The sequence below is a fragment of the Polistes fuscatus genome, unplaced genomic scaffold (assembly GCF_010416935.1).
Source record: "Polistes fuscatus isolate 324 unplaced genomic scaffold, CU_Pfus_HIC Scaffold4, whole genome shotgun sequence".
NCBI classification, from domain to species: domain Eukaryota; kingdom Metazoa; phylum Arthropoda; class Insecta; order Hymenoptera; family Vespidae; genus Polistes; species Polistes fuscatus.
Window position 1 is genome coordinate 4260320 of NW_025113118.1, and position 26237 is coordinate 4286556.

The 26237-nt window shown below is 31.1% G+C and overlaps 5 protein-coding genes and 2 long non-coding RNA genes across 13 annotated transcripts in view; 2 read left to right on the forward strand and 5 right to left on the reverse strand.

Moving 5' to 3' along the window:
* LOC122521309 (pumilio homolog 2) overlaps positions 1-6748 on the reverse strand; it is a 60795-nt gene extending 54047 nt beyond the window's left edge. For both annotated transcript variants that reach the window (XM_043641916.1, XM_043641915.1), the window contains exons 1-4: positions 6171-6748; positions 5130-5351; positions 4916-5047; positions 4689-4814 (exon numbers count right to left, since the gene is read on the reverse strand). In XM_043641916.1, coding sequence (XP_043497851.1) covers positions 4689-4814; positions 4916-5047; positions 5130-5351; positions 6171-6266 — 576 coding nt within the window. In that variant the 5' untranslated portion in view covers positions 6267-6748. The remainder of the gene's footprint in view (positions 1-4688; positions 4815-4915; positions 5048-5129; positions 5352-6170) is intronic.
* On the reverse strand, positions 1835-3279 carry LOC122521310. Of its 2 annotated transcripts, none has more exons than XR_006304735.1 (2): positions 2709-3279; positions 1835-1930 (listed from the first exon to the last, which is right to left on the reverse strand). It is a non-coding gene; the product is annotated as an uncharacterized LOC122521310 (long non-coding RNA). The 2 variants fall into 2 exon arrangements; XR_006304736.1 differs by having other exon boundaries at positions 2698-3279.
* Positions 6749-8001: 1253 nt separating the features above from the next.
* On the reverse strand, positions 8002-9062 carry LOC122521311. Its single transcript, XR_006304737.1, has 2 exons — positions 8530-9062; positions 8002-8218 (listed from the first exon to the last, which is right to left on the reverse strand). It is a non-coding gene; the product is annotated as an uncharacterized LOC122521311 (long non-coding RNA).
* Positions 9063-9267: 205 nt separating this feature from the next.
* Positions 9268-12150, forward strand: LOC122521104 (alpha-(1,6)-fucosyltransferase). 2 transcript variants are annotated; one of them, XM_043641553.1, is made up of 6 exons: positions 9268-9609; positions 10013-10296; positions 10370-10543; positions 10629-10847; positions 10923-11004; positions 11084-12150. In XM_043641553.1, the coding sequence occupies exons 2-6, from the start codon at positions 10061-10063 to the stop codon at positions 12146-12148; spliced, it is 1776 nt and encodes a 591-aa protein (XP_043497488.1). In that variant the 5' UTR covers positions 9268-9609; positions 10013-10060; the 3' UTR covers positions 12149-12150. The 2 variants fall into 2 exon arrangements, with proteins under 2 accessions (XP_043497488.1, XP_043497487.1); XM_043641552.1 differs by having other exon boundaries at positions 9268-9561.
* Positions 12151-14245: 2095 nt separating this feature from the next.
* Positions 14246-16220, forward strand: LOC122521418 (transport and Golgi organization protein 11). Of its 3 annotated transcripts, XM_043642145.1 has the most exons (6): positions 14252-14346; positions 14433-14619; positions 14938-15168; positions 15240-15334; positions 15428-15573; positions 15701-16220. In XM_043642145.1, exons 3-6 carry the CDS (start codon positions 14943-14945, stop codon positions 15909-15911), a joined length of 678 nt encoding a protein of 225 aa, XP_043498080.1. In that variant the 5' UTR covers positions 14252-14346; positions 14433-14619; positions 14938-14942; the 3' UTR covers positions 15912-16220. The 3 variants fall into 3 exon arrangements, with proteins under 3 accessions (XP_043498081.1, XP_043498080.1, XP_043498079.1); XM_043642146.1 differs by lacking the exon at positions 14433-14619 and having other exon boundaries at positions 14246-14346; XM_043642144.1 differs by lacking the exon at positions 14252-14346 and having other exon boundaries at positions 14356-14619.
* An 801-nt stretch (positions 16221-17021) lies between these two features.
* LOC122521421 (venom carboxylesterase-6-like) lies at positions 17022-20081 on the reverse strand. The gene is made up of 8 exons (XM_043642153.1): positions 19467-20081; positions 18938-19235; positions 18652-18849; positions 18376-18554; positions 18132-18297; positions 17710-18045; positions 17507-17633; positions 17022-17317 (listed from the first exon to the last, which is right to left on the reverse strand). Exons 1-8 carry the CDS (start codon positions 19665-19667, stop codon positions 17122-17124), a joined length of 1701 nt encoding a protein of 566 aa, XP_043498088.1. The 5' UTR covers positions 19668-20081; the 3' UTR covers positions 17022-17121.
* Positions 20082-20169: 88 nt separating this feature from the next.
* Positions 20170-25464, reverse strand: LOC122521420 (probable serine/threonine-protein kinase ndrD). Of its 2 annotated transcripts, none has more exons than XM_043642151.1 (5): positions 25268-25464; positions 23061-25029; positions 22769-22970; positions 22317-22655; positions 20170-22215 (listed from the first exon to the last, which is right to left on the reverse strand). In XM_043642151.1, exons 2-4 carry the CDS (start codon positions 24954-24956, stop codon positions 22429-22431), a joined length of 2325 nt encoding a protein of 774 aa, XP_043498086.1. In that variant the 5' UTR covers positions 24957-25029; positions 25268-25464; the 3' UTR covers positions 20170-22215; positions 22317-22428. The 2 variants fall into 2 exon arrangements, with proteins under 2 accessions (XP_043498086.1, XP_043498087.1); XM_043642152.1 differs by having other exon boundaries at positions 25204-25464.
* Between the last annotated feature and the right edge of the window lie 773 nt (positions 25465-26237).

Genomic DNA, 26237 nt, shown 5'->3' on the forward strand with positions numbered 1-26237 from the left:
GTGAATCTCGTAAACGTTCGATAAGAAATAATGACTATGATAACAACGAACAAGTTGACGTCCTTGTCATTCGCATTCAGTGATAGGCCACGGGAAACGTGATGCGTTTAGGTTCAACGACACGTATGTCACACCTGTATGTGCCTACACTACTTCTCGTGAATCTAAGAAATCAACAACAAATGAAACAACGTCATGCATATTATTTGTTAATGTGTTGTGGATGACTCACATACGGGACGTCCCAAAAGTCAATTTACCACAAACTATATAATTATTTTTAACAAATATTTTTGTCAATTATTTACAGTGGAGGCAACGCGTGTCCATAATTTAGTTAAAACACTGCACTAACTACAAATTCATATATTAGAATGAAAAATATAATATTACAGTTTTATTAATAAATTAATATTGATTTGTTATTTGTTGTTCTTCTTTTCTCGGGACACCTTGTACATGGGTGGAGTTGAAAAGTTTTGAACATAACGAAAGAAACAATCCCCTTTTTCAGTCAAACTCACTTTTACTTTTAAGAAAAAGTAAGTTTTCTTTTGGTTGAGGTTCAAAAATTTGCAGTTCACCCTCATATGTTCTTCTTCTTTTTCTTGTAAATTTGTTAATACTTAATTATTATCATTCAATACTATTATAATCGTTAAACTTGTTTACGATATTAATTTTTGTTTTTTGAAGGATCAATATCTATTATCAACGTTTACGTGTTTTATTTACATAATTTGAAATTAATTAGTTTATTCAATGTTATTTAATTGTTAAATGTTTAATTTTGATAGATAAACTTGTTAAATTGAAACATTAATTGTTTCTTCATTTAACAATGCGTTTAATATGCGTGAGGTATCCAGCTAAATAAATTATATGCATTAAATGCAAAATTGAATATATACAAAATATAATTAAATTAAATATCGTATTAATTAAATTATTGAGTTTTGCGATTAATATAAATAAAATTTAATATAACAAACTCTAATCTAAAAAAAAAATACCTTAACCACGAGGAAACTAGAAAACAAAGTTAGAGAGAAAGAGAGAGAGAGAGAGAAAGAGAGAGAAAGAGAGAAATGTTGTGTATGATAACCTCAAAGAGTAAGAACACAAAAGAAAAAAAAAAGAAGAAGAAGAAGAAAAGAAAAGAAAAGAAAAGAAAAGAAAAGAAATGAAAAGAAAGGAAAGGAAAGGAAAGGAAAGGAAAGGAAAGGAAAGGAAAAATAGACCGGTAAGAATTGGCGGAGAGCGCGCGCGTGTCCAAGCGCGTTCCATGCGATGCGCGCGACATAGCTCTGCGACTAGAGAACGACCATAACCTAAAACCGAATTTATGATTTATTACTCGTGGGGACGCATTCGGCGATAATACGCGGTTAGCTGCTTCTTCTCGCAGAAGGAATACAAATGCATATGAAAAATATAAATAGGAAACATGAATAGAAATAGATTTTTGATAAGAGAAAATAAAAATAGACAGAGATAACGATCGAGATGGATGGAGTTGATATAAAAGAATTAAGAAACGAGATGAGATGGTTGTTTGGATTGTAAATACCATGTCGGCTCCCCGTTCCTTCATATCGTAATAAAGGAATAAATCCCCCGGTGGTTTCATCCAGTCGCCTGTACTGGTGCTTGCACCCTGGCCGTATCCTACACCGAAACTCTCCACCGTATCCGAAATAAGTAGAACTCGTTGCGTCGTTACTACCACTGTTGTTGTTGTCGTTGCTGGATTCGCCGTTAACCCCGTTTCGTTGTGGTAGCACAAACAAACGCGCGCCGGACGAAAAGAAACTCAAAGCGGCGCAGCACTCTCTTCTTCTTCTTCTTCTTCTTCTTCTCACATGCACTGCTCGATCGATGGGAGAGGGGGCAACAAGAGGACACAACGAAGAAGAATACTTTTTTTCAACTAGAGATCGACCGATGATGATCAAGGGCAAATAAGATACGAAAAAGATTAATGAGATGGTGTTGGTAAATGTAATGATGCAAGTGATTGTGGTTAGAGAGACGCCGAGGATTAAGCCTGTCTGTCTTTCTGTCTCTCTCTCTCTCTCTCTTTCTCACTTTTCGTTTTAAAAGGGCGGCCCCCCTCCAGCCGGTGCGTCCAATAACTCCTACGAAAAGAGAAGGTGAAGGAAATAGGGTGGACGATGCGATGCCGGTTGTGATTTAACTCGTCGCACTACGCCACCACCACCTCTCCTATCCTGCGCCACGACTCGACACGATAATTTGTTCTTATTTTCTCTTTCTTTAATCTTCTAATCCTTTTCTTTTCTTCGCCTTTTCTATTTCCTTATCAAAGGATAAGAAGAAAAAAAAACGTGCACGGTCCGTCTGTCCGTCTGTCTGTATCGTATCTCTCTCGCTCTTAACGCCGGCAAGCCAACCGATGAGCAGGATAGGGATTTAGTGACGTAGAAACGGTACAAAAGAAAAAGGAAGAAAGGGATAGACTAATAAAGAGAAACACGGAGAGAGACGAAGAGAGACGGGAAGAGAAAGAGAGAGAGAGACGAGCGCGAGAGAGAGAGACAAGCGCGAGAGATAGGGAATCCTTGGGTCCGCCCGTTCAACGATTCAACACCAAAGGTGTACGTAAACCGATGCTAACGCCGCTATCTAAAGCCTTCTTCCGTGTTACTTATTTCTTAAGCTTTTCTTTCTTAATACCACCGACACACCGGAAAAGCTTTTTTCCCCTAATCTGACACTATCTTCTTCTTCCTTCTTTTCCTTTCCTTTCCTTTCCTTTCCTTTTTCCAGCTCACAAATCCACGCACACTTTGCAGCACACTATTTTCACACTACGCGAAGATTACGAATTTTATTTTCCAGGAGAATATACACGGGAGCTTTCCAAATCGATCGAAACGCGTTAACTCGAGCAGCTTCACGTTCGTCCTAGCAGCACTAGCAGCAGCATGTCGCGGAGAATGCGCGTTGTCTTTTGAGCTCTTTTCGGGGTAAATGATCGGCGTTTTGTTTCTAGGATTATTACGAATAATAGCTTAGACACCCCTCGTTTAAAGCGAAAATTTTCTTGTTCGACCGGCCTTCCTGCGCTGCTGGACGAGACGAACTGATCGTCCAAATGAAACAAAGAACGACGCGCGACCCTAGCGCACTCTAACGTTGACGGTAAATAACTAGATCTTTTTCTTCACCCCCCACCCCCACTATTTGCCAGCTACCACGCGGCGGGTCTACTCGCTCCAACCAATCAACGAATTTTCAAGAAAATTCGCGCCTACCCTTCGTCCAAACACATTCGTTGTGTTATGCTATTCTTTTGAGTCTCGCCTTCCTCCCTCTCACGGTAAATTCAAGAATTTCTCACCGCGTGGACAAACTCGACTTAACGAGTCAACATTTAGTTTCTTTCTTCTTTTTAACAAAATATGCGATATTATAATTTAAAGATATAATTTTGATATAGCAGAGAATGATAATAAAAATTACAGAACAACTAAAGCAACGAATTACATTGCACAATAAAATTATAAAAATTAACCTAATTTATCTGCGACGTTAAAATATAACAATCGTCTAATAATATTTAGACGATAAAACGATTAAGCTCAACGATAAGATGTTTAAAAAATCTACTAATGTAATAAGTTTTATCAATCACATTATAATGACAGTCACTGTTTTAAACATAATTATCTTCTTACCGCAAACTATCTTGAACGTTCGAATTTTTATATGTGACTCTAAGAAAACCGCCAAAAACTTCGAGCAGCATTCTTTTTTTTTTTTTTTTTTTTTAACTAAATGGCGCGCGGAATACAAATTGATAAATTCCATTCGACGATGCGATCAAATTCTTGCATAAGAAGTAGTAATATCTATCTTAATTATTTCTTCGAGTATAAACAACGAAGTAGCCAAATTTCAACCTTGACACGATTTTTCCAAATTTACACATCGAGTGGGCCTTGTTCCCCCCGTGACGCGCGAAATCAACCATAACCTAAATTGATTTATTTGATTTAAATACACCTAAAATTTTTAATTATCGAAATATAATTCGCGATAGACATTTCTACAAAAAATTATTAATCTCAAAATGAAAAGTACTGTTAACAATCGATTATAAACATGTTAACTGTTACCATATTATTTGATGTTAAAATGATAATATTATTATCGATTAATAATATTTACCAAAGAATATGAAAATAGTGTATTTTTAAATATACACTCTTAATGAAAACATCATAATTCTATAAAATACATAATATCTATATATTAAATGATGCAAATACATAATGATCCCATGTAAAACAATATGAATCAATTTATGCACAAGTTTAAAAGCTCTACTTAATTTATGTGCAATATAATATACAATATTGATATATAAAGTACAATAAGGATGAGATCTGTATAATTTATAACAGCTGTATGATAGAATCTATACGCATTATTTATTTTAGTTGCTTTGTCAAATCGGAACTTTTAATTGAATTATCATAGCTAAATTGATTTGTGCTACAATGCACACGAGTGTGATTTAAAGATTCATGTTAAAATAAAACTTCAATATTTCTTCTAGGAAATAAAATTTCTCTTAATTGCTACGATATATATATATATATATATATATATATATAACCACTTATATAAGATTAATTTTGATCACATAATGTAATACTTACTTGTCCATTTCTAAATTGCTGCTGCTGTTGCTGCTGCTGATGCTGATGATGAAAAAGTGCAACTTGTTGTTGTGCCGTCATTTGATTGTTCAGATAAACCAAATGCTCTGCTCCAGGAGCTCCGCTCTAGCAACATACAGAATTTATTAATTATTTGTACACCGATAATGAGTACCATAATCAATAAAATGTATATATCGCACACAGGAAAAAACATATGAAATTACCTTGAGTTGCATTGTATGAATCTCATATGGTAACTGTATGTTATTCATTGTTTGTAAACCCAATTGTTGTGGCTGACTTTGTTGCGGTATACTTGTGTATTTAGTCAAGGGATATTTCCATTTTTCTTGATTCTGAAATCATTCACAAAATTATATAATATTTTATATTATTGTTTACTTTTCATCGTAATAAAATCATTCAAGATTTACTTACATTATCAACAATTGTATCATCCGCTAATGTCCATGCTCTTGGTGCTTGTTTTGTTTGAAAATTAGCAGATTGTGCATTAAATTCTGGTTCGGTAGGTCGTTGAAACACGTATCCAACCATTGCATCGTCTTGAGTTCTACTAGCTCCAATCTGATGAGCTTGACCAGGTTGTATTCGCATACTGTCACCACCTGCCATTGCTTGACTGCACTGCTCTGCATCCTTTTAACAATAAATGATTTCACGTTTAAGACAATGATGCTTATTAGATACACATAATATTTCAAAACTTCAAACATGAAGAAGCAGTTGTGGAAAATATATTTTCCTCTCCAAAATTGTTTATAATATACTTATTTTATATTTATATTGTAATATGATAATATATCTTAAGCAAAGAATAACCAATGAGTCTTTCTTGAACAATATAATTAATTTATTAATTGAATATAATAGTTGTATACTCAAATATGTAGAAACCATACAATTGTATGTTGCATTTATCTTCTTTAAACACAATTAATATGATTCTATATTATTGGAAGAAAACTAATAATCCTATTTCAAATATACTAACACAACTTATTGTTAGTTAATCAAAGTATCAACAGTGACTTAGATGTATCAAACCATTAGTCATTAATATAAACTTTCGTATATTTCTTAATTATATTGAAAAAACAGTCATTAAGAACTAATTTAGCTGTTTATTCTCCTGATTCTGATTGGAATAGAAAAGAAAGTATTAAATATGAAGAAGGTTAAGTAAAAAAGTGAGAGAGAGACAGAGACAGAGATAGATAGACAGCAAAAAGATAAAGAATTGAAGGAAAGAAAGAGAGAGAAAGAAAGGGAGGGGGAGAAAAAGAGAAAAAGAAAGAAAAAAGAAAAAGAGAAAGAGATATAGGTAGGCAAGCAGCAAACAGAAAAAATAAAGAGAGAGGAAGAAGAAGGGCAATAAGAGAAAATAATAGAAGAAGAGGGAAAAGAGAGAGAGAGAGAGAGAGAGAAAGAAAGAGAAAGAAAAAAATATTTTTTTACCGTGGGTATGTGGCCGTTGGCTGAAGGATGATGCAGTTGTATTGAAGGTGCCGGTTCACCACCGGCGCCAGCGGTGCTCGCGCCGAGCCACTTCATCGTCCTGTCAAACCCGCAGCAGCAGCCGTTCTTCCGCAGGCACACACACGCGCCGTACGAATGATGTCGTTTAAAACGAGCGAATCAAGCAAGCTTATAAGTGAGCGAGCGAGCGAGCGAATGTACGAACGAACGAACGAGCGACGGAGCGAGTGGCCGACACACCGACCAACACTTCAGAACCAACTAACGAACGAACGAACTACGAACTGACCAACCGAATGAGCGAACGAGCGAGCGTCCGCAAATCGAAAGGTTAGGCTCGCTACGAAGAACCGGCGTTTGGTCGACGCAGCCACGACGACGCACACGATGCTGACTTCTCTCTCACTCTCTCTCTGTCTCTCTTTCTCTTTAATGTCCGCTACGTTTCTGCCGCAATAACATGTTCCACGCGTGGCGCGTTAAATGCGTTACATCTCTTTTCTTCTTCTTCTTTTTCTTCTTTTTTTCTTTCTTTATTTCTTCCTCTATTTGTCTATTTCGCTTCCTTTCCCTTTCTCTTTCCTGTTATTTCCACAACGACGACGACGACGACGACGACAACGATGACGACGACTACGGCGACAATGACGATGACGAGTTTAACTATAACTACGATTACGATTATGATTACTACGAGGACGAGGACGAGAGCGAGGACGACGACGGTGAAGATGAAGGAAAGGAAAAAACGATAAGGACAACAACAACGAGTATATGCAACGCGAACGATACGAGGACGATCGACAAGAAAGGAACAACTCCAAGGGCGATATATTTACGATCGCTTGCTGAACGCTAGCGAACGCCAGCCAGCGCAGCCAGCAATGGCAGCTGCTGCTCTTTTGTGGCGCGCGCTTACTGCCGGATTTTTTAACAACATCCAACAGAGACGCGATGCACTATACAGATTGTATCGTCACGTAAACGATATATATATGTGTGAACTGCAAGCGCCTAGACACACACACGCACATAGTCATGCACATACACAATAGGAAAGATCTTCACAGTACACATACAGAATTGGAAAAGAGAAAAAATAGGGTAGAAAATTAAGAATTGAAGTAGAAAGACATTGCTTTGGGTTTATTTTTCCGAGAAAAGTTTCAAGTAACAATGTCGGACAATATAACCTCTCTACCTGGTCGAAACGAAAGAACTTTAAGCTCCGTCAGAAATCGAAAATGTAAGGAACAAGGCTAGGAAACAAAAGACAAAAGAAGGATACGAACAAATTCCAAAAGTACCACAAAAATATCCGATTACGTACTTGATAAGGAGAAAAGGCAATTTACTTAAAACTTGATAAGACAATTAAAAGAAAAAGAGAGAGAGAGAGAGTAAGAGAGAGAAAAGGAACGGGAGAGGAGGAACTGGATAAAATTAAGTAGAAGGCCAAAGAAAGTTGAAAACAAATTTCTTGTATCCTCTCTTCGTCCTCGTGTGCTCGAATAATATTACTAATTACAACTCGAAATATTGGAAAAGGTAATAGAGACAAAGACAAGGAGAAAATAATTTAATATATATAAGTAATATAGGTTTTATTATATTTATTAATATATCAAATTAAGATTTGATATATACATTACTTTTTTATTCTATCACTGATTCATCCAGAACTCTAATATCCAGCTTTTAACCTTACTGATTTGTTTCAAATGATATAATATTGTTGGAATAGAAATGTCAAACCTTGCTTATACCTTGAGATATATCCGCTTCCATTACACCTTTCATTCCATTATTATCCACCTTGCTCTTAGGTCGCTCACGTGATTCATTTTGAAGATCAAAATTACCAAACCGAACTTGTCGAACCATCAACGTACTGTGCGTTCATTAACCACATCCTTGTAAAACATTTTGTTGATACTTCGAATTGTCTGTATTACATTAGTTCCACGACAAGACTTATCCGTAAACAACGCGAATTTTTTATTTATTCATGGTTTACAAAATTTAATCTGCAAATGGCAATTCGATGAACAATTACAAACCAAAACGTACATCTGAAAGGTTGATGATGTACCTTCCTAATAAAAAATAAACAAATGTCAAAGTGTAATATCAAAGAAATCGAGTATCAAGCTTGATACTAAGGGTAATTGGACATTTCATATGTAATGACCTAATATCTCCCCTTCTTCCTCTCCCATATAAAATGCGTAAATGTGTATGAAATCGTGTATGTCAATTTTTACCTCGGCGGGAAGAATGACTTAAAATAATTCATTCTTTTCCTTCTAACCTATTTTCTGTGTTCCCTTTTTCTTACCCTATCGCGTGCGTTCTTCTTCACTTACAGCACAATTCATTAAAAACTAAGAGCTTAAAAAACACTATTCACAGGTACAACATCCGTAGCCGGCGTACGTGTTTTTGCGCGCAAGAATCCTGCACGTTTTTAGGGTTAAGTAAAAAGAATTACGCGTAGTGAGGGAAAGAAGGGCGCATTTCTGTGTTAAGAAATGCTTACTTTGCCACGATGTAGACAAATGACATGTGTGGTCACCTTTAAAATTTCTCCTTCGTTTTCTTTTTTTACAAATTGTTATTTTTCTTCTTTTTCCGTTCGTTGCATTATAAAATATTATTTGGTTTTTATATTTATGTAAATGTTATAACGCACCATATCATCATCGTGATTCTTTGAGATACTGTAATCTCGTTGGTTATTACTAGACAAGAAACAACCAATGAAAATACCGGATTGTGTTTTTTTTTTTGCGAACGATTATTAGACCGCTCGTCTTTCCAATTCGCTGATTGGTTGGTCCAATTAAAATTCTTCAAAATTATTAGGGATTATATAAAACTATACATGTTAATAAGTATAAAGTAAATTTGGTTGTGTTATCTTATTTGTTTCCTAATACAATTATCAATACGATAGAAAATTGGATTAAGTTTTTAATTAAAAAACAATTAACAGATATTGCTATAATTATTACGATAAAATTTATTTTAAATTAACTTTAATTAATAATAATAATAATAATTTATTATTATTATTATTATTTTTATTTAGAGTCCTAACAACTATTGATATAAACATATCCAACGTCTCTATGATACATCGAAATAATTAATGACATAGCAAATATTATTAATTAATTGGTTCCAAAGTCGAATCATTTTCAATGTAGATAAAGGGTTACTCAATGATGTTAGTGAAACTAATTTTATCTGCAAAATTGAGCAAAAAGGATAAAAACAACACATGATATAAAGTAATGGCGCTGTCATGCACGCAAAAGCGGAAGTAATTATACTATGATCGAGCTAGTACCTATTTGATCTTAAAATTGTGAGTTCTATATTTGATTGATTTCTTAAATAACAATTCTCCAATTAGGTATAATCTGTAATTATCAAGATTTTGTATATATTCATGTTACGAGAATAAATATTAATTTTTATGATGAACTGTTTTTCTCAAGTACTCGATATATGTCTGTGTGTAGTATTATGATTTTGTGTATGATCATGTGTCATGATTATTACGTATCTCTAATGAAAGATAATAAACAATTAACAATTATCTTGTCACAGCGTAGAAGATACATCGATAAAAATATTATTTAATTCTTTCTCTCGTAACGTGTTTATTTATTTAAAAATATATTCTTTTAATTTAGACTTATCAAAATGTCATAAATATTGTCACAATCAATAGTAGTAATAATTTCTGATAAATTTGTTGTAATATAATATAATTTGCTATTTTAATAATAAATTATTATTGAATGTGATTTCAGATGAAATGAAATGCAATAAATGGAAGATTTTCATTCCAATAATTTAGAATGGCAACATTTTGGTCAGGGAGACCTGGATGGCTAGGTAAATTGGGAATAGCTTTGCTAGCAACGTGGCTGTTAATATTAATTATATCTGTTCTACACGTTTTCAAAACAAATTCTATATCATCACAAGATGGGACTCCTACAAATAAAGAAAATGCTCAACGTTTAGCACAAATGATTAATGATTTCGAAATTATTAAGAAACAAAATGATGCTTTAAAAAATATTATACTAAGGTATGTAAATTTGTACGTGTATTAATTTTATTGTAATTGAGTTTTGAATTATTGAAGTCAATACAATTATTAGGGATGGAACTAAATCTTTACAAGGAGATCATTTGGGTTCAGCTCAGGAAAGAGCTGATAGAGCTTCAATTTATTATGATCTATTGGATCAGCATGTTGGATCTAAAAATAATATTCCTTCTTCGGAATACGAAGAACTGCGGCGTAAAATAAGAAATGATGTACAGGAAATGTGGTAGGTAAATTTTCTTAAAAAATAAGTAAAAATTTATTTTTAATGCATTGTTGTAACAATGTTTATTACTTCGCCTAATTTATAGGTACTATATGAATGCTGTATTAACAAAATTCAAAAAGCACATAGACGAATTTTCTCTTGAACAAAAAGAAAAAGAAATTCAAGATGCAGTCAGTAATGTTTGGGAACATAAAAAGTCTCTTATTATGGATATAGATAGATTAACGAAAGCTGACGGTCACGAAGAATGGCGGAAAAAAGAGGCTAAAGAATTATCGGATCTTGTTCAAAGTCGATTCAGGTAATATGGAATATTATTTGAGGTATTTGTACTCTAACTGTTGTATACTTAACGTATTTATATTTCTTTATTAAGGTATTTACAAAATCCTCCCGATTGTAATAAAGCAAAGAAGTTAGTATGCAGTTTAAATAAAGGCTGTGGTTTCGGTTGCCAGGTAAGTTATATTCAATAAATCAAAGAAGATCGTATCGTTTGAATGTATATGTGATCGATCGAATATAATTTAATTACAGATACATCATATTACTTACTGTTTTTTGGTTGCCTACGGAACGGAAAGAACGCTTGTTATAAAATCAAAAGGTTGGAGATATCGTAAGGAAGGTTGGGAATCAGTTTTTAAGCCTCTTAGTGATACATGTTTATCCGTAAATGGTGTATCTTATGCTAATTGGCCCGGTGATTCTTCTAAACAAGTTATTTCTTTGCCAATTGTGGATAACGTTTATCCCAAACCTAAATTTCAACCTCCAAGTGTACCAGCAGATATAGCGGAAAGGTTAAAGAAGCTTCATGGCCATCCATTAGTTTGGTGGGTGGGACAAGTCTTAAAATACTTAATGCGACCTCAAGATAATATGCAAAAAGTATTAGATAACGCAAAAGAGAAATTAGGTTTTAAAAAACCAATCGTTGGCGTTCATGTTCGTAGAACCGATAAAGTCGGTACTGAAGCTGCATATCACGACATAGATGAGTATATGATTAAAGTAGACCAATATTTTGACCAACTGGAAACAAAACCAGATGTAAGACGAGTATTTTTGGCTAGTGATGATCCAAAAGTAATAACAACAGCAAGAAGTCGCTATCCCAATTACGAAATTATTGGTGATCCTGAAATAGCTGAGACAGCATCAGTGTCAAAACGTTATTCGGACTCATCTTTACAAGGAATTATTATAGATATACATCTTTTGTCTCTGAGTGATTATCTAGTGTGTACATTTAGTTCGCAAGTTTGCAGAGTTGCGTACGAATTAATGCAAACTTATTACCCGGATGCATATAATAGATTTTCATCGTTGGATGATATTTATTATTACGGTGGACAAAATTCGCATCCTCATGTAGTTATTATGGATCATAAACCAAGAAAAAGTGGCGAATTGGAATTGAAGGTTGGTGATTTAATCGAAGTATATGGAAATCATTGGGATGGTTATTCCAAAGGTTATAACACTAGAACTAGTATGACAGGATTATTTCCTAGTTTTAAAGTGAAAAACCCTGTCGATGCCGTTGACTTTCCAAAATATCCGGATATAATGTTACACGAGAATAAAGACAAGAAATAAGACATTTTTCTATTTTGCCAATAGACAAAAATAATGATAAATAAATCATTTCCATTGCATTTCATTAACTGCTTGCAGAGAACTGTAGTTAGCTCTTTGAATTCAATTATACTATCATAAGAAAATATAGTATGACTCATGATGTATGTACGATCGGAATCGATCATAACCAAAAATCCATAGTAACTAAAAATCGATAGTTACTATGCGCCCACTAAATCGATAGAGAGGAACTAGTAACTAGGCACTAGCATCCATAACCCCACCACTCGACCTCTGAGTGAGTGCACCCTGCAGGGCACATTACAAAAGACACAATGTATATATTTTGCTATTTACAATTGAAAAGAGTCAGTTATTATATATATATATATATGCACGAATTGGGATAAAAACAAATAGATCATATTTATATTTAAGTGCAATCACTGCTGCAAATAATTGTATTTATAAAAGTTATAGAATATAATTGTACGCATTAATATGTTATTACTGTATACAATTATACGATCATTAAAGTTGACAATATAGAAGAAATACAATAAGTAAAATACAATTGTTTAAAAAAAAATGTTTTGGCAGCAAGTATCGTACAAAAGAATTTGTTACTATTTAATTGATATAGAAAAGCATGATTGTTAATTTCATCAGAGTTTCTATCTCGTTGATTTCATTATTTATTACATATTATATATTAATTTTTTCTATTGAGAAAAAGAAAAAATGTTTATCCCATTTCTTATATATAAAAAATTAAAAAGAAGCGATTATAAAAAATGATAGAGAAATACAATGTTTCGTGCAATACGTTCATACAAGATATTAAATCGATGATGTAAGAGTGGTACACTATCGTTTATTGAACTAATATCATATTGAACAAATTTTATCCATGGTCAATCCGTATGTTGTATAAAATATACTTGTAAATAAAATTACATGTCATTTTATCTTTTTTATAGCATTCTCCAACGTTATATCGTTTTTTAGCAATTAACATTAACGTAATCAAGATATCGCAACAATTTGTACTATTCGTGTATTACATGATTTTATATCTCTCTTTTATATGCACGTAGAAATTATTTGTAAAAATTATTTTTTACATAAACGATATTTTGAAACTGATAATATTACAATGATTAAATAGTTTATGAAAGAAAAAATAAATACATACTTAACATTCATGCACATCGAGCTGAGCCATAGAGGCCTATTTGTATTTAGAATAACACGCGCGCGTGTACGCGCACATACGAACAATATAGATAATATTGTAATATATTTTATATTGTATACTAATTATTAATAACATTTGTTACATTATTATAAAATTCAATTTGATTTTTAATAAATATTTAAGCTGTGAGATGATATTTTATAAATTAACAAATACAGGAATTAAACAAATATACATATACGTACACATATTGATAGACATATATATATTAATAAAATGTATTTATATGTGTTCACTCTCCTCATGAATTTAATCATTTTAAAAAATATCATAATCTAATTGTCAACTGACTAACTTGCAATTATCATGTGGTTGTCTGGTGGAACTGGGTTCCATGAGACAATGGTTCAGAGACGTTTTGCTCGTTGACATCACTATTGACTTCCAAATTTAATTGCTTGACAAGAACAACAACTTTTTTTATCACATGATTACATTTTTTTATTTTGCATATCTTACTGCACAGGCTTAAAATTTAGTCAATTTTTCACAATAAATATTTCTAGCTTTTTACAAAAAGTGCATAGTTACTTGGATATTCAAATCCAAATTTGCCTGGATTCAAATTGACCCTGTGTGCACTTAATGATTCGCCACGGTTAGTACACTCAGGGTTACTCGTTTTTAACGATAAAATCAAGAACTGCGTAACTCCAAGTTCATGTAAGTTAGGGTAGCGTAAGTAGGAATATTACTGTATAACTACTTACTCTAGTTGAAATGAATCCGCAACTATCTATGGAACAATAAAATTTCTAACGAACTTTCGTACATCTTCATTTGAATAAACAGTTGAAAAAAAACGAAGAACGTGATCTTTCGCGGTTGTTTTCGTAATATGCATCGATTTGATTACAATCGATAGATCATAAGTGTAGTATCGCGAGGGTATCGTAACGGATTCGCAACTAACTTCATTTAAAAGTTGTAAATTTAACGATCCAGAGAGGTGAGAAAGGTAAATTAATATTTTAATATATTGACACGTTAAATGTAATATAATCAGTCGATGTTCAAACAATGATTAATTACATTTCCTATTAGTTTCCCTCGTCGATGAGAACGAAAAAACATCAACATCTTTGTCTTTAATTGTTATACGAATCGCAAGTGACTTGTCGATTATCATATCGAAGGTTATATCGTTCTTTATTTATTGAAAATAACTTGGTATATAAAGCAAGTGTTTAACCTTTAAATGCTCATGACTTCGTGTGATATGTTGCAGTGTGTAAGTTGATATTAACTTTGAAAAATATCATTTTAAACTATAACTCAAATATCAGATATGACACGTTTAAAAGAATTCACTGATGTATTTTGAACAAAATTATTTCCACATACATATATACAATTGCTTATCATTTCTTTCTTTTGTTTACGTAAACTTGACAATTTACGAAAATATTAGATTTATTTAAAAAGGAAACGCTATATCTATTTATTGTATTTACATTGTTGGAATATAAGTCAGATACTTTTCTAGAATTAATATTATATAAAAACGTAATTATAAAATGGTATATGAGAGTGTCTAATTATTTTTCAGTGACAATGTCAAAAACTCATATACCTGCTCGTTTTAATGGAGAAGCTGACAATTTTTATGACCCTAATTTTACTTTGGACGTTAATAAAAGAATGAGAGTCCCTAAAAGTATTAGAGTAAATGGAGATTATACAGACGAAGACATTTCAACTATGAATGGTTCTGCTTGGAATCAAGCGAACTCAAATGAGAAGCTTGAAATGCATGTACCAGATAGGATTCTTGTCGTAGGCAAGTACTTTTATATATTTTTTTCATCGTTATATTACATTACGTTACATTTATTCCTTGTATTTAAATAGGTCAAGAACAGCATATTGGTACGAAAGCTCCGCCAAGAGAAATTACTCTAGAAAATGCTGTAATGCCATCAGAACCGGGAATTATTAGAGTTCAGGTATATAAAATAAATTTCTATAAAGAAAAGAAAAAGAAAGCAATATTTCATTTACATTGTACATATATATTTGTATCTCTTTACTTGTTTTAGACACCACCAAGAATCTTAACGTTGGACGATCACTATTTTCCTACAGTAGATGAAGAAGATCAGACAATTAATGCTAGTGAAGTTAAAGACTTATCGAGGACCAATCCCCAGTTTAATAAAGAAACCCAGATTGTTAAGCGTGGAAGGTATATAAATATACATACATCAATTATTTTTGTTTAACTTATATAAGTAAGCTAAAGACATATCTGAAAATAGAGTTGTATTTTTATCTTCAACACTATATGCAAGTCTTTGTTATAAATGTTTTAGAGAACAAACACCATCCTACAGTTCAGTAGACGTATCTCTTCCACCTAGCGAAGAAGTACAACATTTACGTCGTCAAGTTGGAAAACTAAATCGTCGAGTAATGGCAGTCGAGTTGGAAATATTACAACGGCAACAAAGAGATAAAATTTTGTATACATTAACTTTAGCATATTTCATATTGAAAGCAATTTCTTGGTTAAATAGAAATTGAAGGTTTCATTTTTCAAGATTGCATGTAGAGAAAATACATCTTAAACATGAAAACGCGCGCATACCATGGTGCTCTTAACAGCATTCTATACGAGCTATTCTTGTTCTCAAAAAGTATAACCAAAGATTTATATCATTCAACTTGCAAGAATTAATCATCATCGCAGTTACAAGACATCTGACAATTATTTTTAAATAATGAGAAAAATTCGCAAATCCGTACTAATTTAACACATTAAAAGAGCAAACAGTGGCAATAGAAAGTAAATGGCTAAGTAAAGTAATCTATTAAAGAGTGTATTATTTTCAATATTATTTGTAATATTAGTTATTATTATTATTATTATTCTATAAAGGAGTGTATAACTGCCAACAGATATATAATATTGGAATCTATATTGTGCACTTTGTATTTAGATATATTTGTTACATACTAATTATTTCCGAAATATACATTATATAAATATATATTATGAGTTTCAGGAACAAAATATATATTAAATGATTTTTGAGAAACTATGTCTTCAAGATTGTATATCGTGTAAGAACTGATCGTGTATATTGCACTTTTTTGTAGATTTCTTTTTAGTATCTTTTAAAATTCTTTTTTGTAAACAAAAAAGTTATCAATTTAATATTTAATGATATCGATCAGATTTTTCAATAAACGCGACATACATTTTGGCTAATTTTTTCATGTATAAATTTGGTGCAAGTTATTGATTGTGTAAAAATATAGAATATTAAAGCAAACAATTAAATGAATTAATAAAGTATTGTTACTAAATATTTAAGACTGGGTACGGTTTAAATTTAAACATGATAGAACGTTTTACTTGAAAAATAGTCAAACGTATATGCCAAATATTTATTAACTATTTATCGTCGTTATCTTCTTCGTTATCTTTTTCAGTTCTCCTTGAAAACTTTTTACTCTAATAATATCTTTTACCTTTTTATTCCATAATCATGACATATTGTTATGTCTCTTAATAAATGAAAAGTATACATGGTTATAATTATTGAAATTAAAAATCTAAAGATATTAAACCAAGCATATATATTTGAATTTTCTAATCTACTTCTAGAATGGATTTAAACAAATATAAAAAACGAAGAAATATATATGTATATTTTCTAAAAAAAAGATAAAAAGTGCGCCCATCTCTGTATTATCTGTATTATCTCTGTATAGATAAAATATTTTCTGTTCAAAGATCGTCTTTTACGTGTTTCGTAGATTGTAACGTATTTTCCTTAAAGTTGATACTGTTCCAAAAGTTTTTATGTCCTAAATTGTCGTTTTTACTCATGGAATACTTGCCTGGTCCTTCAATGTGAAGGAAACTGAATTCTTTTTGAGATGGGTCTACTTTGGTCCATTTGCTTGTACCAATACGGGGAATGCTGAAAATATTTTATATTAAATTCAATGAGTGAAGAAAAGAGGATTTCAATTTTTTCTAGAGTAAATAATTAAATTGTTATTCTTGACTCGTTTGATAATAATTTTGTTGATTATGATATCTTAGAGTATCGTTCATATTTATCTTTGCTCATGAAAATAGTATATTTTTATAGATAAAAATAACTTACTTGTTATTGACAAACGAAATCCAAAGTTCAATTAGATCTTGTTGCATCTGAATATCATCACTTCTTGTTATTGGACCAAAATATGGAGTATCCAAAACAAGATATGCATCATCGGCATGACTAATGCCTATACAAATTATTTACGAAATATTAATATTGCATTTAAAATTTTACTATAGAAATTAGCTTTTTATTTTTCTTACCAAAATTTTCCTTGCTTCCGCTCATAACTTCGCTTAAACTATATGTAGATCTATATGAATAGCGATAATACCAAACAGGTTGTTGATTTACTTTTGCTTGTAATCTTGCAGCTTTCTCGCTATCAACCACAAAAAATCTATCTCCAGCCATTTGTATTAGAGGTGCAATGGTCTTTTTATTAATTTTTTTAGAACCAAAGTAATGCTCTCTGATAAGTTTAGCTGTTTCTACATGTTTTTCCCTTGGAATAGTATTATTATAATCAAGGAAATGAGGTATAATAGTATTCCAATTCTCATCGAGTTCTTTGAGGTATCTATCGTCGGTTATAAATTCTGTATATATGAAACAATTGATAATCTTACTTATAAAAAATTTTATAGGATAAATCATTTTCAAATGTTCATATTTAAAAAGTTACCAGCCACAGGAAATAGTCCTTCTTCGCTGGTGGAACTTGTAATCCATGGAATATCTTGAACATTACCACTATTAATAATATCTGCTGGTGATTGGTTGATGAAAGGAGCATCTTCGTGTTTTTCAACGACAGGGCCAAATGGTGTGAAAGGATTGTATAACCACGTCTATTGAGAAAAAGTTACATCAGTTAAAAGTAATATTATCTAATTTTATTATTTATTAAAAAACAAATAGATATTTACTTGAAACTCTTTAGTTGCTGCAACCATATTCCGAGCTGGTCGATACTTCAAACAATTTACCATATCTCGAGTATTACTTGTAGGGCAACCCATTAAAGCACCTAATTTTTTAGCTTTCTCTAAAGCATTTTCGGTTTGTGCCCAACAATCAAATGCCGTACCACTGATAGATATGCCTCCTACGTATTAAAAAGATTTTCATTAGACAAAATAAATTCATAATATGTAAAGATGTGTATGGTGGAGTAGACGAAAAATATTTTTTTGTATAAGTACCTTGGAAAAGACCAGAACTTAAACGAGATAAATAATGATAATGTACACTAGCACCACCAGCACTTAGACCAGCCAATGTTATTTTCTTAGGATTACCCCCAAACCATTCAATGTTTTCAGAAACCCATCTCAGTGCCATATTCTGATCTTTGAGTCCCATATTACCTGGTAAAACGTCATCTTCTGTGCTTAGAAAACCTGCAGAGGATATTTATTATATAGAAACATTTAATAGAATCAAATAATAATTAATCTTTGGAGATATTGAATTTTTTATCGAATATACCTAATATGCCTAAACGATAATTTATTGTGACAAATATAACATCTTGATCCATTAAATATTTAGCTCCGAGATACATTCCAGTACCATATTGGAAGCCTCCACCATGAATCCAGAAAATAACCGGTAAAAGTGATAATCTAGATTCACGCTTAGGAACATAAACATTTAAATATAGACAATCTTCCGAGCCTTTAACTCTTTCTCCTGATTTGTCAACTATTTGCTGGTATTGTAAACATGGAGAGCCAAATTTAGTTGCCATAAGTTCACCAGGCCATGCTGGGATTTTTTGTGGAGGCTAGAAATTAAAATTTAAAAAATGGTTCAATCGAATCAAAATCATAAATCTCTTAAACGCTAAATGAATGTTAAATAACTGTTAATAATTATATAATAGAATACTTTCATGTTAAAACTGCATTTAAGAAATTAGAAGATTCTTAACTATTTGAAATGCGATTATAAATAGTAAGAGGATTGTTCTTATAAAATAAGAGATAATTTAAAAAAAGAAATGTTATATCTATACCTTAAATCTTAATTTTCCTGTAGGAGGTATAGCATAAGGAATTCCTTCATAAGCTTCGTAAGGTCTACCATCTGCAGATATTTTATAATACCCTTGGATGCCTCCTAAAGGCGTTTTTATTCTGGGTGCAGTTTCTTCTGTATAAGCGACACTCGTTAATCCCAAAATTGTTAAAATAATCAATAACTTTGATGAAATCATTTTAATGTCTTTGTATATTTTTGTTGTTGGCAGGTAAATTTTCCACTGTTATTACTGATGATTATTCTTTAGGACAATTTAAACCAGCTAAGCAAAGAACTCGCAGTAAACTGTATAAGTGCTCGCACTGATTAATTTTGAGCAATCATGCAATCTAAATCTCACTGACGATGCAGTGCATCTTCATATTGTTAACATTTGTGACGTTAAGTAACTTAAGTGATGATAAATCAAATCTTAGAATAGAAATGTGCAAGCTTCATGTCATAGACAAAAAAGCTGTCCCATTAATGTTATTTAATTATTTCCAACTCGAATATGCTTCTTACTCTTCCTGTATTTTCAAACGTTTTAATTCAAATGAATAATATTCATAAAAATCTTATATTTATAGACGAGACGAGACAGTGTCGTATCGCACAATTTAACGATAACACAGAAATGTTGAAGAGTTTTGATTTAATGGAGGGAGGATGTTTGTTACACAAAAATAAAAATAATATTAGAGATAAATATTGATCAGTTTATCGAGTCAACTTAACATATCTCGGTCTTAGAAGATAACAGAAGTTATCAAAGGTACATGACTTTTATTATCAAGCGCGATTTAACTGATTACAAGTATACTATGACTAACATAGTAGTGGTTGTTAAGCATTAAAAAAAAAAATAAATACGTTCTTACAAAACAAATGGTGCCTTATTGTACATAATATTGACATGAACATTGATATGAAATGTTAGTAAATTTGTTTATTACAAGTAGAGGTGTCTGTATTAATAGTAATACTTGGTCGTATTGTTGCATTTCAATCGTTAGAATATAGTTTGGGTTTCTCTTTTTAAAATAGAGTATATGTTAAATATACTAACAGTAGGTACATAATATATTCTTATTTTGTTACATACTATTTTGAATTATTATCATCAAAGTAAATTTCATTATCACTTCAATGAACATTTATTAAAATTGTTCTGTTATATCAAATTATTCATTTTAATTTTAATCATTTCTTGTTCCTATACGATATTCCTTATTGGACTTTAGCAATATTTTTAATCGAAATGTTCAATCTTTTGAATAATGGCCATCTAAAATTTTCCATTTTATGATAAACAAAATCTCACTGTTAATATCACATTGATATAGTTGAGGTCAATTGATTTAATTCTCAGTGTTTAAGTCTTTACTGTTTAATATATTTTCAAATTTAGATATCAAGAATGTTCTCGTTGTTGTGTGGAGATTCCTAATTTTATATGATATGCATATTATGAACAAAGAATTGATTTTATAATGCACAGAACTATTATTAGCTTCAGACATTATTCAGACGTAAGTATTATCCGGTTGTTACGTCCCAAAGACGAGGGTTTTTAGAAATCGCTGCTAAGCCTGTCTTAGCCATTTTGCATTCACCGAGTTTAGCTAGGACCAGGCAAGTTCACTTTTCCCGAAGGTTAAATAACGACAAAGAATGGCAAATTACGAATGGGTTATGGGGAGATCAACTATCTATAAGGTAGGAGTGGAGAATGATTCGAGGAAATGATTAGTAAAAATTGTTCACCGGAGCTCTGGTTCTCAAAAAATTTAATAAGATATTTTACTTATAGAAATTAGAAAAGGTAAGTCTTTTTGGCACGGACGGTCGCTTATGCTCTTTTCGAGGTGCTCCGAATCAGAATGGTCGTTAGTGGCGGAAACGTGGGCTGACTAATCGTGAAGATAATTTCGTAGGTCATGTGTGAATTGAGAATCATTGAACTTAGAGTAATGTTAATGACAGCGGTAATAGCGAAGATAATAATGGTAATAAAACGATTAATTGATATAGGTGTGATTTTTAATGCAATTCCTCGCGGCCTGGTGTCGATTTCCTTGTATGGACCAATGATCACTCTGGTGGGGATGACTTAGTTATGACTAAGTTGATGAATAGTTATGACTCATAACTATTGCTCTTTCGTCATACACACAATTATTTCACCGCGTTAACATTGTTATCATAAATATGCCTATATGCTAATAAGGTATCTGTCGACATCGAACGCCAATGGGCGAAAGTCTGATTTGGTTCGCACATGGTAGCAACAGCTAAGGTAGACTCGGATTTCTTTTGGTGATGTTCTGGCGCTTATGGTTCTTACAGGAATTCTTAACACATTAAGCGCAAGCGACATATAAGACATCTAAAGCCCAAACGCGACCTTATTTGCGTGTTTCTAAACAACGAGTAGCTAAAGAAAATATTTTATTACTTCCGAACCATCGTATACGTTTTGTTTCTGGAGTGTAAACATCAAATCAACGTGTAAGATATTCTTACAAGCAAAAAAATTCCGCAACATTTCGGGGCCGGCACTCGAACGATAGTTCGAGACGATAGTTAGATGGTTTTTTCACTTATCCGCCTTTCTCATTCCCAAGCGGAAGAGAACTCAGTCCACCCATCTTGTATTATGCTTATGTTGCGTTTTGATTTGAGCGTCAGCGACCGTTGAGATCAAACGAAGAGAGAGGTGTCCGTTATGCCACGTTAATGTGCTTCGTAAAAGAATATTGAAAAAAAGATTAGACGAGAAAAAATAAAAATAAATCTGGTATAGAATTTTGTGGCGGAACGTCACACGATCAATAGTTCATACTTGTTATTATCCTGTTATATTAAATTGATAGATGTATATCTATCTACTGTATATCTATTTAAATATATTTATGTACAATTGTGTGAGAAATATAGATTGCTTCTAGATTAATTTAATCTCTTAATGATATTGTTTGTCCAGAAAAATTTGGTATATTTATATCTGCTCCATTTTCCATAAGTTTTTTTGCTATTAAAGGATAGTTATTTTCCATAGCAAGAAAAAGCGCAGTTCTGCCAAATCTATTTTCTCTCAGATTTACATCAGCGCCCATAATTATTAATGAGATAATTCCTTTTATGTTACCATTTTGAGCACAGTAGTGTAATGGGGCGAAACCTAAATAATAATCAAATATATAATACGCATTTTTATACAGACATATTTAAATAAATGTATCAAGAAAACACTACATTTTCTAAACAAAATTTTGTATAATATTAATTACTTACCCATACAATCTACGTTATTTAGCGATTCAATGGATGTAACATATCTTATAAGTTCTGGTAATAATATATGATTCTTTTTACTGGCAATTATTAAAGCTGATTCGTGTATTTGTTTAGATGACACTGGATTTGCGCCGTTTTCTAATAATAACTTAACAATTTCATTTGACACATCATGCTTAACTGCCAATTCCAAACTTGTCTACAAATACAAATGTACAAAGATTAAATAATTAATTTGTGTTTAACTATAAATCTCTTATTGCTATAAAAATAATTGTAAAAAATGTACCATTTCGAACTCCGTAGGTATGTCTATATCGATGCTACAAGCTTTGAGTACTATAAGATATCTTTGAACGTCATAAATTCTATTATTGACAACAGCTTTATGTATGTTCAACATTCCGCTTCCATCCATTTTTGTCACAGTTGCAAAGTCTTTTTTTAATTGTTCAAAGATTTTATTATGAAATGTATTTCTTTGCGATAAAATTTGTTGAACTTTATTAGCCCCACTATTTTTATTACATATATCTTTAGTAAATTGTTCTAGATATTCATTAGATTTTTGCGATTCATTCAAAAGTGACATAGGAAAATCATTGTAGATATTGTTTTGTTGATTACAATTTTCATTTGTGTTAGTTGTATGTACTTCTTTTAATTTTATTTTTACAATATCAGATATATTTTCATCCGTAATAGGCAAATTTTTAGACTCCGGTAATGTATCTTTCTCTGATTTGGCGCCATTCAACGATTTAAATTCTGACAAATGGAATGGAATCGATTGCTTCATTGTAATATAATTATAAAGAATTTTCATGGCTTTTATCACTTTATTTTTAATTGTTTCTTCCTTTACATAATTCGCTATTTCTTTAAGAATATCCCAACTAGAAGACAATTCATTTGGCAATGGTATATCATTGTCTAATATATTTTTTGATAAATCATCATTGATATTTTGAGATATAAAATTTTCATAATCGCTTGCTTTAGTGATTACAGCAATATTACCTTTACAATTGTTTATAGAAACTAACGAATCATCGTGATTAGAATTTTTTTTACAGTAGTCATTCAGTGACATTATATTATCTACCTCCATGTTTTGATCTAAAATCTTTTTATATTCAGAAATGCTTTTATTATTTCTTTCATCTTGCAGAATATCTATAAATGTTGAAGAAAATGTGAAATCGTCACCTTTCTTCAACAATCTAGGCAGCTTTTTTTTGGAAGATACATCTGCATTATCTTCATTATTTACAGGTAATAAAAACAATGTTTTTTTTTTATTATTAATTATTTCCCCATTACCAGACTTATGATTACCTAAATCAGGACCTTTGTCTATTATTTTATTTGTATCACTTGGTATACTTACTAATTTATTTGGAATTGTAGTTAATAAGCTTATAGAATCTATAACATTTTTAGATTTTAAAATTTGTGTAGATTTGGATAATTCAGACAATGAATTTTTATTTTCTAATTTATCTAATGAATTTTTATTTTCTAATTGATCTATTTTTTCGAATAATGTTACAGTACAATACTTGTTTTCTTTCTTTTTTAAGTTATTTTCATTGTTCACCAATGTACTTTGAATTTGATTGTATTCAGATTCTCCCTTTTTATTACATTCATTATTTATACAATTATCTGTTACAATAGTATTCGAATCCTCCTGTTTTTCTTTATAAAATTGGTCATTAGAGGTAATTTTTTTTAAAATAATGGTTTTAGATTTATGTATTTTGCTGTCAACATTGCCATCATCTTTTTTAACTTTTATTGATTGAACAGGTATTAGAGTTACCAATTTTTGGGAATTATCTTTTGACATTAGATTTGATAATAATACAGATTTATTTAAGTTTTTAAATATATTCTGTTTCAGAAGCAGTTTACTTTTCATGTTATTTAAAGGCAATACTTGCGCATTAAACTCCCCCAAATCTTTACCATTCGGTGATTTTAACCGTAACTTTTGAAATTCACCTTTCATGTTTAGATTAATTTTTGGCAAAGATTTTATTTTTGTCGATATCGATGATTGTAAGCGTAAATTTGTTCCTACCTTCATGTCGGATACATTATTTTTTGCTGGTATAACACTAGGATACTGTTGCCGTAAAGGAAATTCTTTTATATATTCCGTTACTGGTTTACTATTCATATTATATAACTTCTCAATAGTAAAAATTCTAATGTATATATATTTAATTTTGTTCTTATATGTCTCTTTATACCTGTAAAATAATATTCATCATATCATTCATTAATACATTAAAAATATAATACATATAAGTGCCTCGAAAGGAAAGGGAAAGTCCCAAATTATAAACAAAAATGTTAGTTTTACACTTTTCCTTTTCAGCCACTTATAGATAATTAATTTCGAATTAACCTATAAATAATATTACCAATAAGCTACTATGTACTCTTTTGAAATGATTTATAATGTAATTATTTCTTTTTACCACGTACCACAATGAGTTAATAATAGTAATGTTAATTATTAATTATATAATAAATATTGCAAATGAAATCATCTAGGTTATTTAAGTTGTGGAAATTACTGATAAATAAGGGAATTACTCTGAAAATTCGGGGACATCCCTATGCTTGACAGAACCTATTGCCAACTTAATTTCCCTAAAATAAAAATTAAGATAAGACAAAAGCAATTCGAGTTCCATGCTAGCAGACTACGTTATTATCGCATTGAATCTAATTTTAATGTTAACATGTTAAACATCATGCCGATGATCCTAAGGGATTTCCCCTTTTCTTTTCAGATTTTTCCGTTCAGGAAACATCTAATTCTTAGGACGCATCTGCATTACGAATAAAACGAGTCCACGATTAGAAAGATTAATAATAATGATGAATTTCTATTGGTAGCTATACAAGTATTTATTGTCAGTCACAATTTTAAACTTGTTTATTTTATTATATCTTTTAATATAATATTTTCGAAAAATATACCAGGTTTATTAATATCTATGACGTACAATTACAAGTTTAGCTGTAAAAATTCTAAAAAATAAACGAGCAAAGAGTAAAGCCTAGTTTATAGATAGATTTATCGTTAACATCAAATTCCCTATGCACTAAGTAAAAATTCTAAGATTGGTACGACAAAAATTAAAAAACATGAGAAATTGTATTATCATTTGAAAATAATTTTAACAAAGGTGATTTAATTTTAATTGTAAAATAGGTATCACATTTTTTTGTTATAATATTTTAAAATAATCTACCAACTAGCTCTTCCACTGATAGCAGGTGTTCTGTCATGGTAGCCAAATAAATTTTTTTAAAACTAATGCAAATAATACCAACAACATAAATTCCATTAAATTATACTTACTTCTTTTAATTATATTTTAATTCGATTCAATTAAATTCTCTATGAATATAGTTTTCTATCGACAATCTAAAAAAAAAAGTAAAA

What these genes read in the sequence shown, in the direction of transcription:
- LOC122521104 (XM_043641553.1), top strand. Translation starts at nt 10,061, where the DNA reads ATGGCAACATTTTGGTCAGGGAGACCTGGATGGCTAGGTAAATTGGGA. An exon ending in AATGATGTACAGGAAATGTG is followed by an intron (nt 10,544 to 10,628) that starts GTAGGTAAATTT and finishes CCTAATTTATAG; the next exon opens with GTACTATATGAATGCTGTAT. An exon ending in GCTGTGGTTTCGGTTGCCAG is followed by an intron (nt 11,005 to 11,083) that starts GTAAGTTATATT and finishes ATTTAATTACAG; the next exon opens with ATACATCATATTACTTACTG.
- LOC122521418 (XM_043642146.1), top strand. Translation starts at nt 14,943, where the DNA reads ATGTCAAAAACTCATATACCTGCTCGTTTTAATGGAGAAGCTGACAAT. An exon ending in CGGGAATTATTAGAGTTCAG is followed by an intron (nt 15,335 to 15,427) that starts GTATATAAAATA and finishes TACTTGTTTTAG; the next exon opens with ACACCACCAAGAATCTTAAC. An exon ending in CAGATTGTTAAGCGTGGAAG is followed by an intron (nt 15,574 to 15,700) that starts GTATATAAATAT and finishes TAAATGTTTTAG; the next exon opens with AGAACAAACACCATCCTACA.
- LOC122521421 (XM_043642153.1), bottom strand. Translation starts at nt 19,667, where the DNA reads ATGATTTCATCAAAGTTATTGATTATTTTAACAATTTTGGGATTAACG. An exon ending in CAGGAAAATTAAGATTTAAG is followed by an intron (nt 19,236 to 19,466) that starts GTATAGATATAA and finishes TTTAATTTCTAG; the next exon opens with CCTCCACAAAAAATCCCAGC. An exon ending in TTATCGTTTAGGCATATTAG is followed by an intron (nt 18,850 to 18,937) that starts GTATATTCGATA and finishes TATCCTCTGCAG; the next exon opens with GTTTTCTAAGCACAGAAGAT.
- LOC122521420 (XM_043642151.1), bottom strand. Translation starts at nt 24,956, where the DNA reads ATGAATAGTAAACCAGTAACGGAATATATAAAAGAATTTCCTTTACGG. An exon ending in TACCTACGGAGTTCGAAATG is followed by an intron (nt 22,971 to 23,060) that starts GTACATTTTTTA and finishes TTGTATTTGTAG; the next exon opens with ACAAGTTTGGAATTGGCAGT. An exon ending in AAATAACGTAGATTGTATGG is followed by an intron (nt 22,656 to 22,768) that starts GTAAGTAATTAA and finishes ATTATTATTTAG; the next exon opens with GTTTCGCCCCATTACACTAC.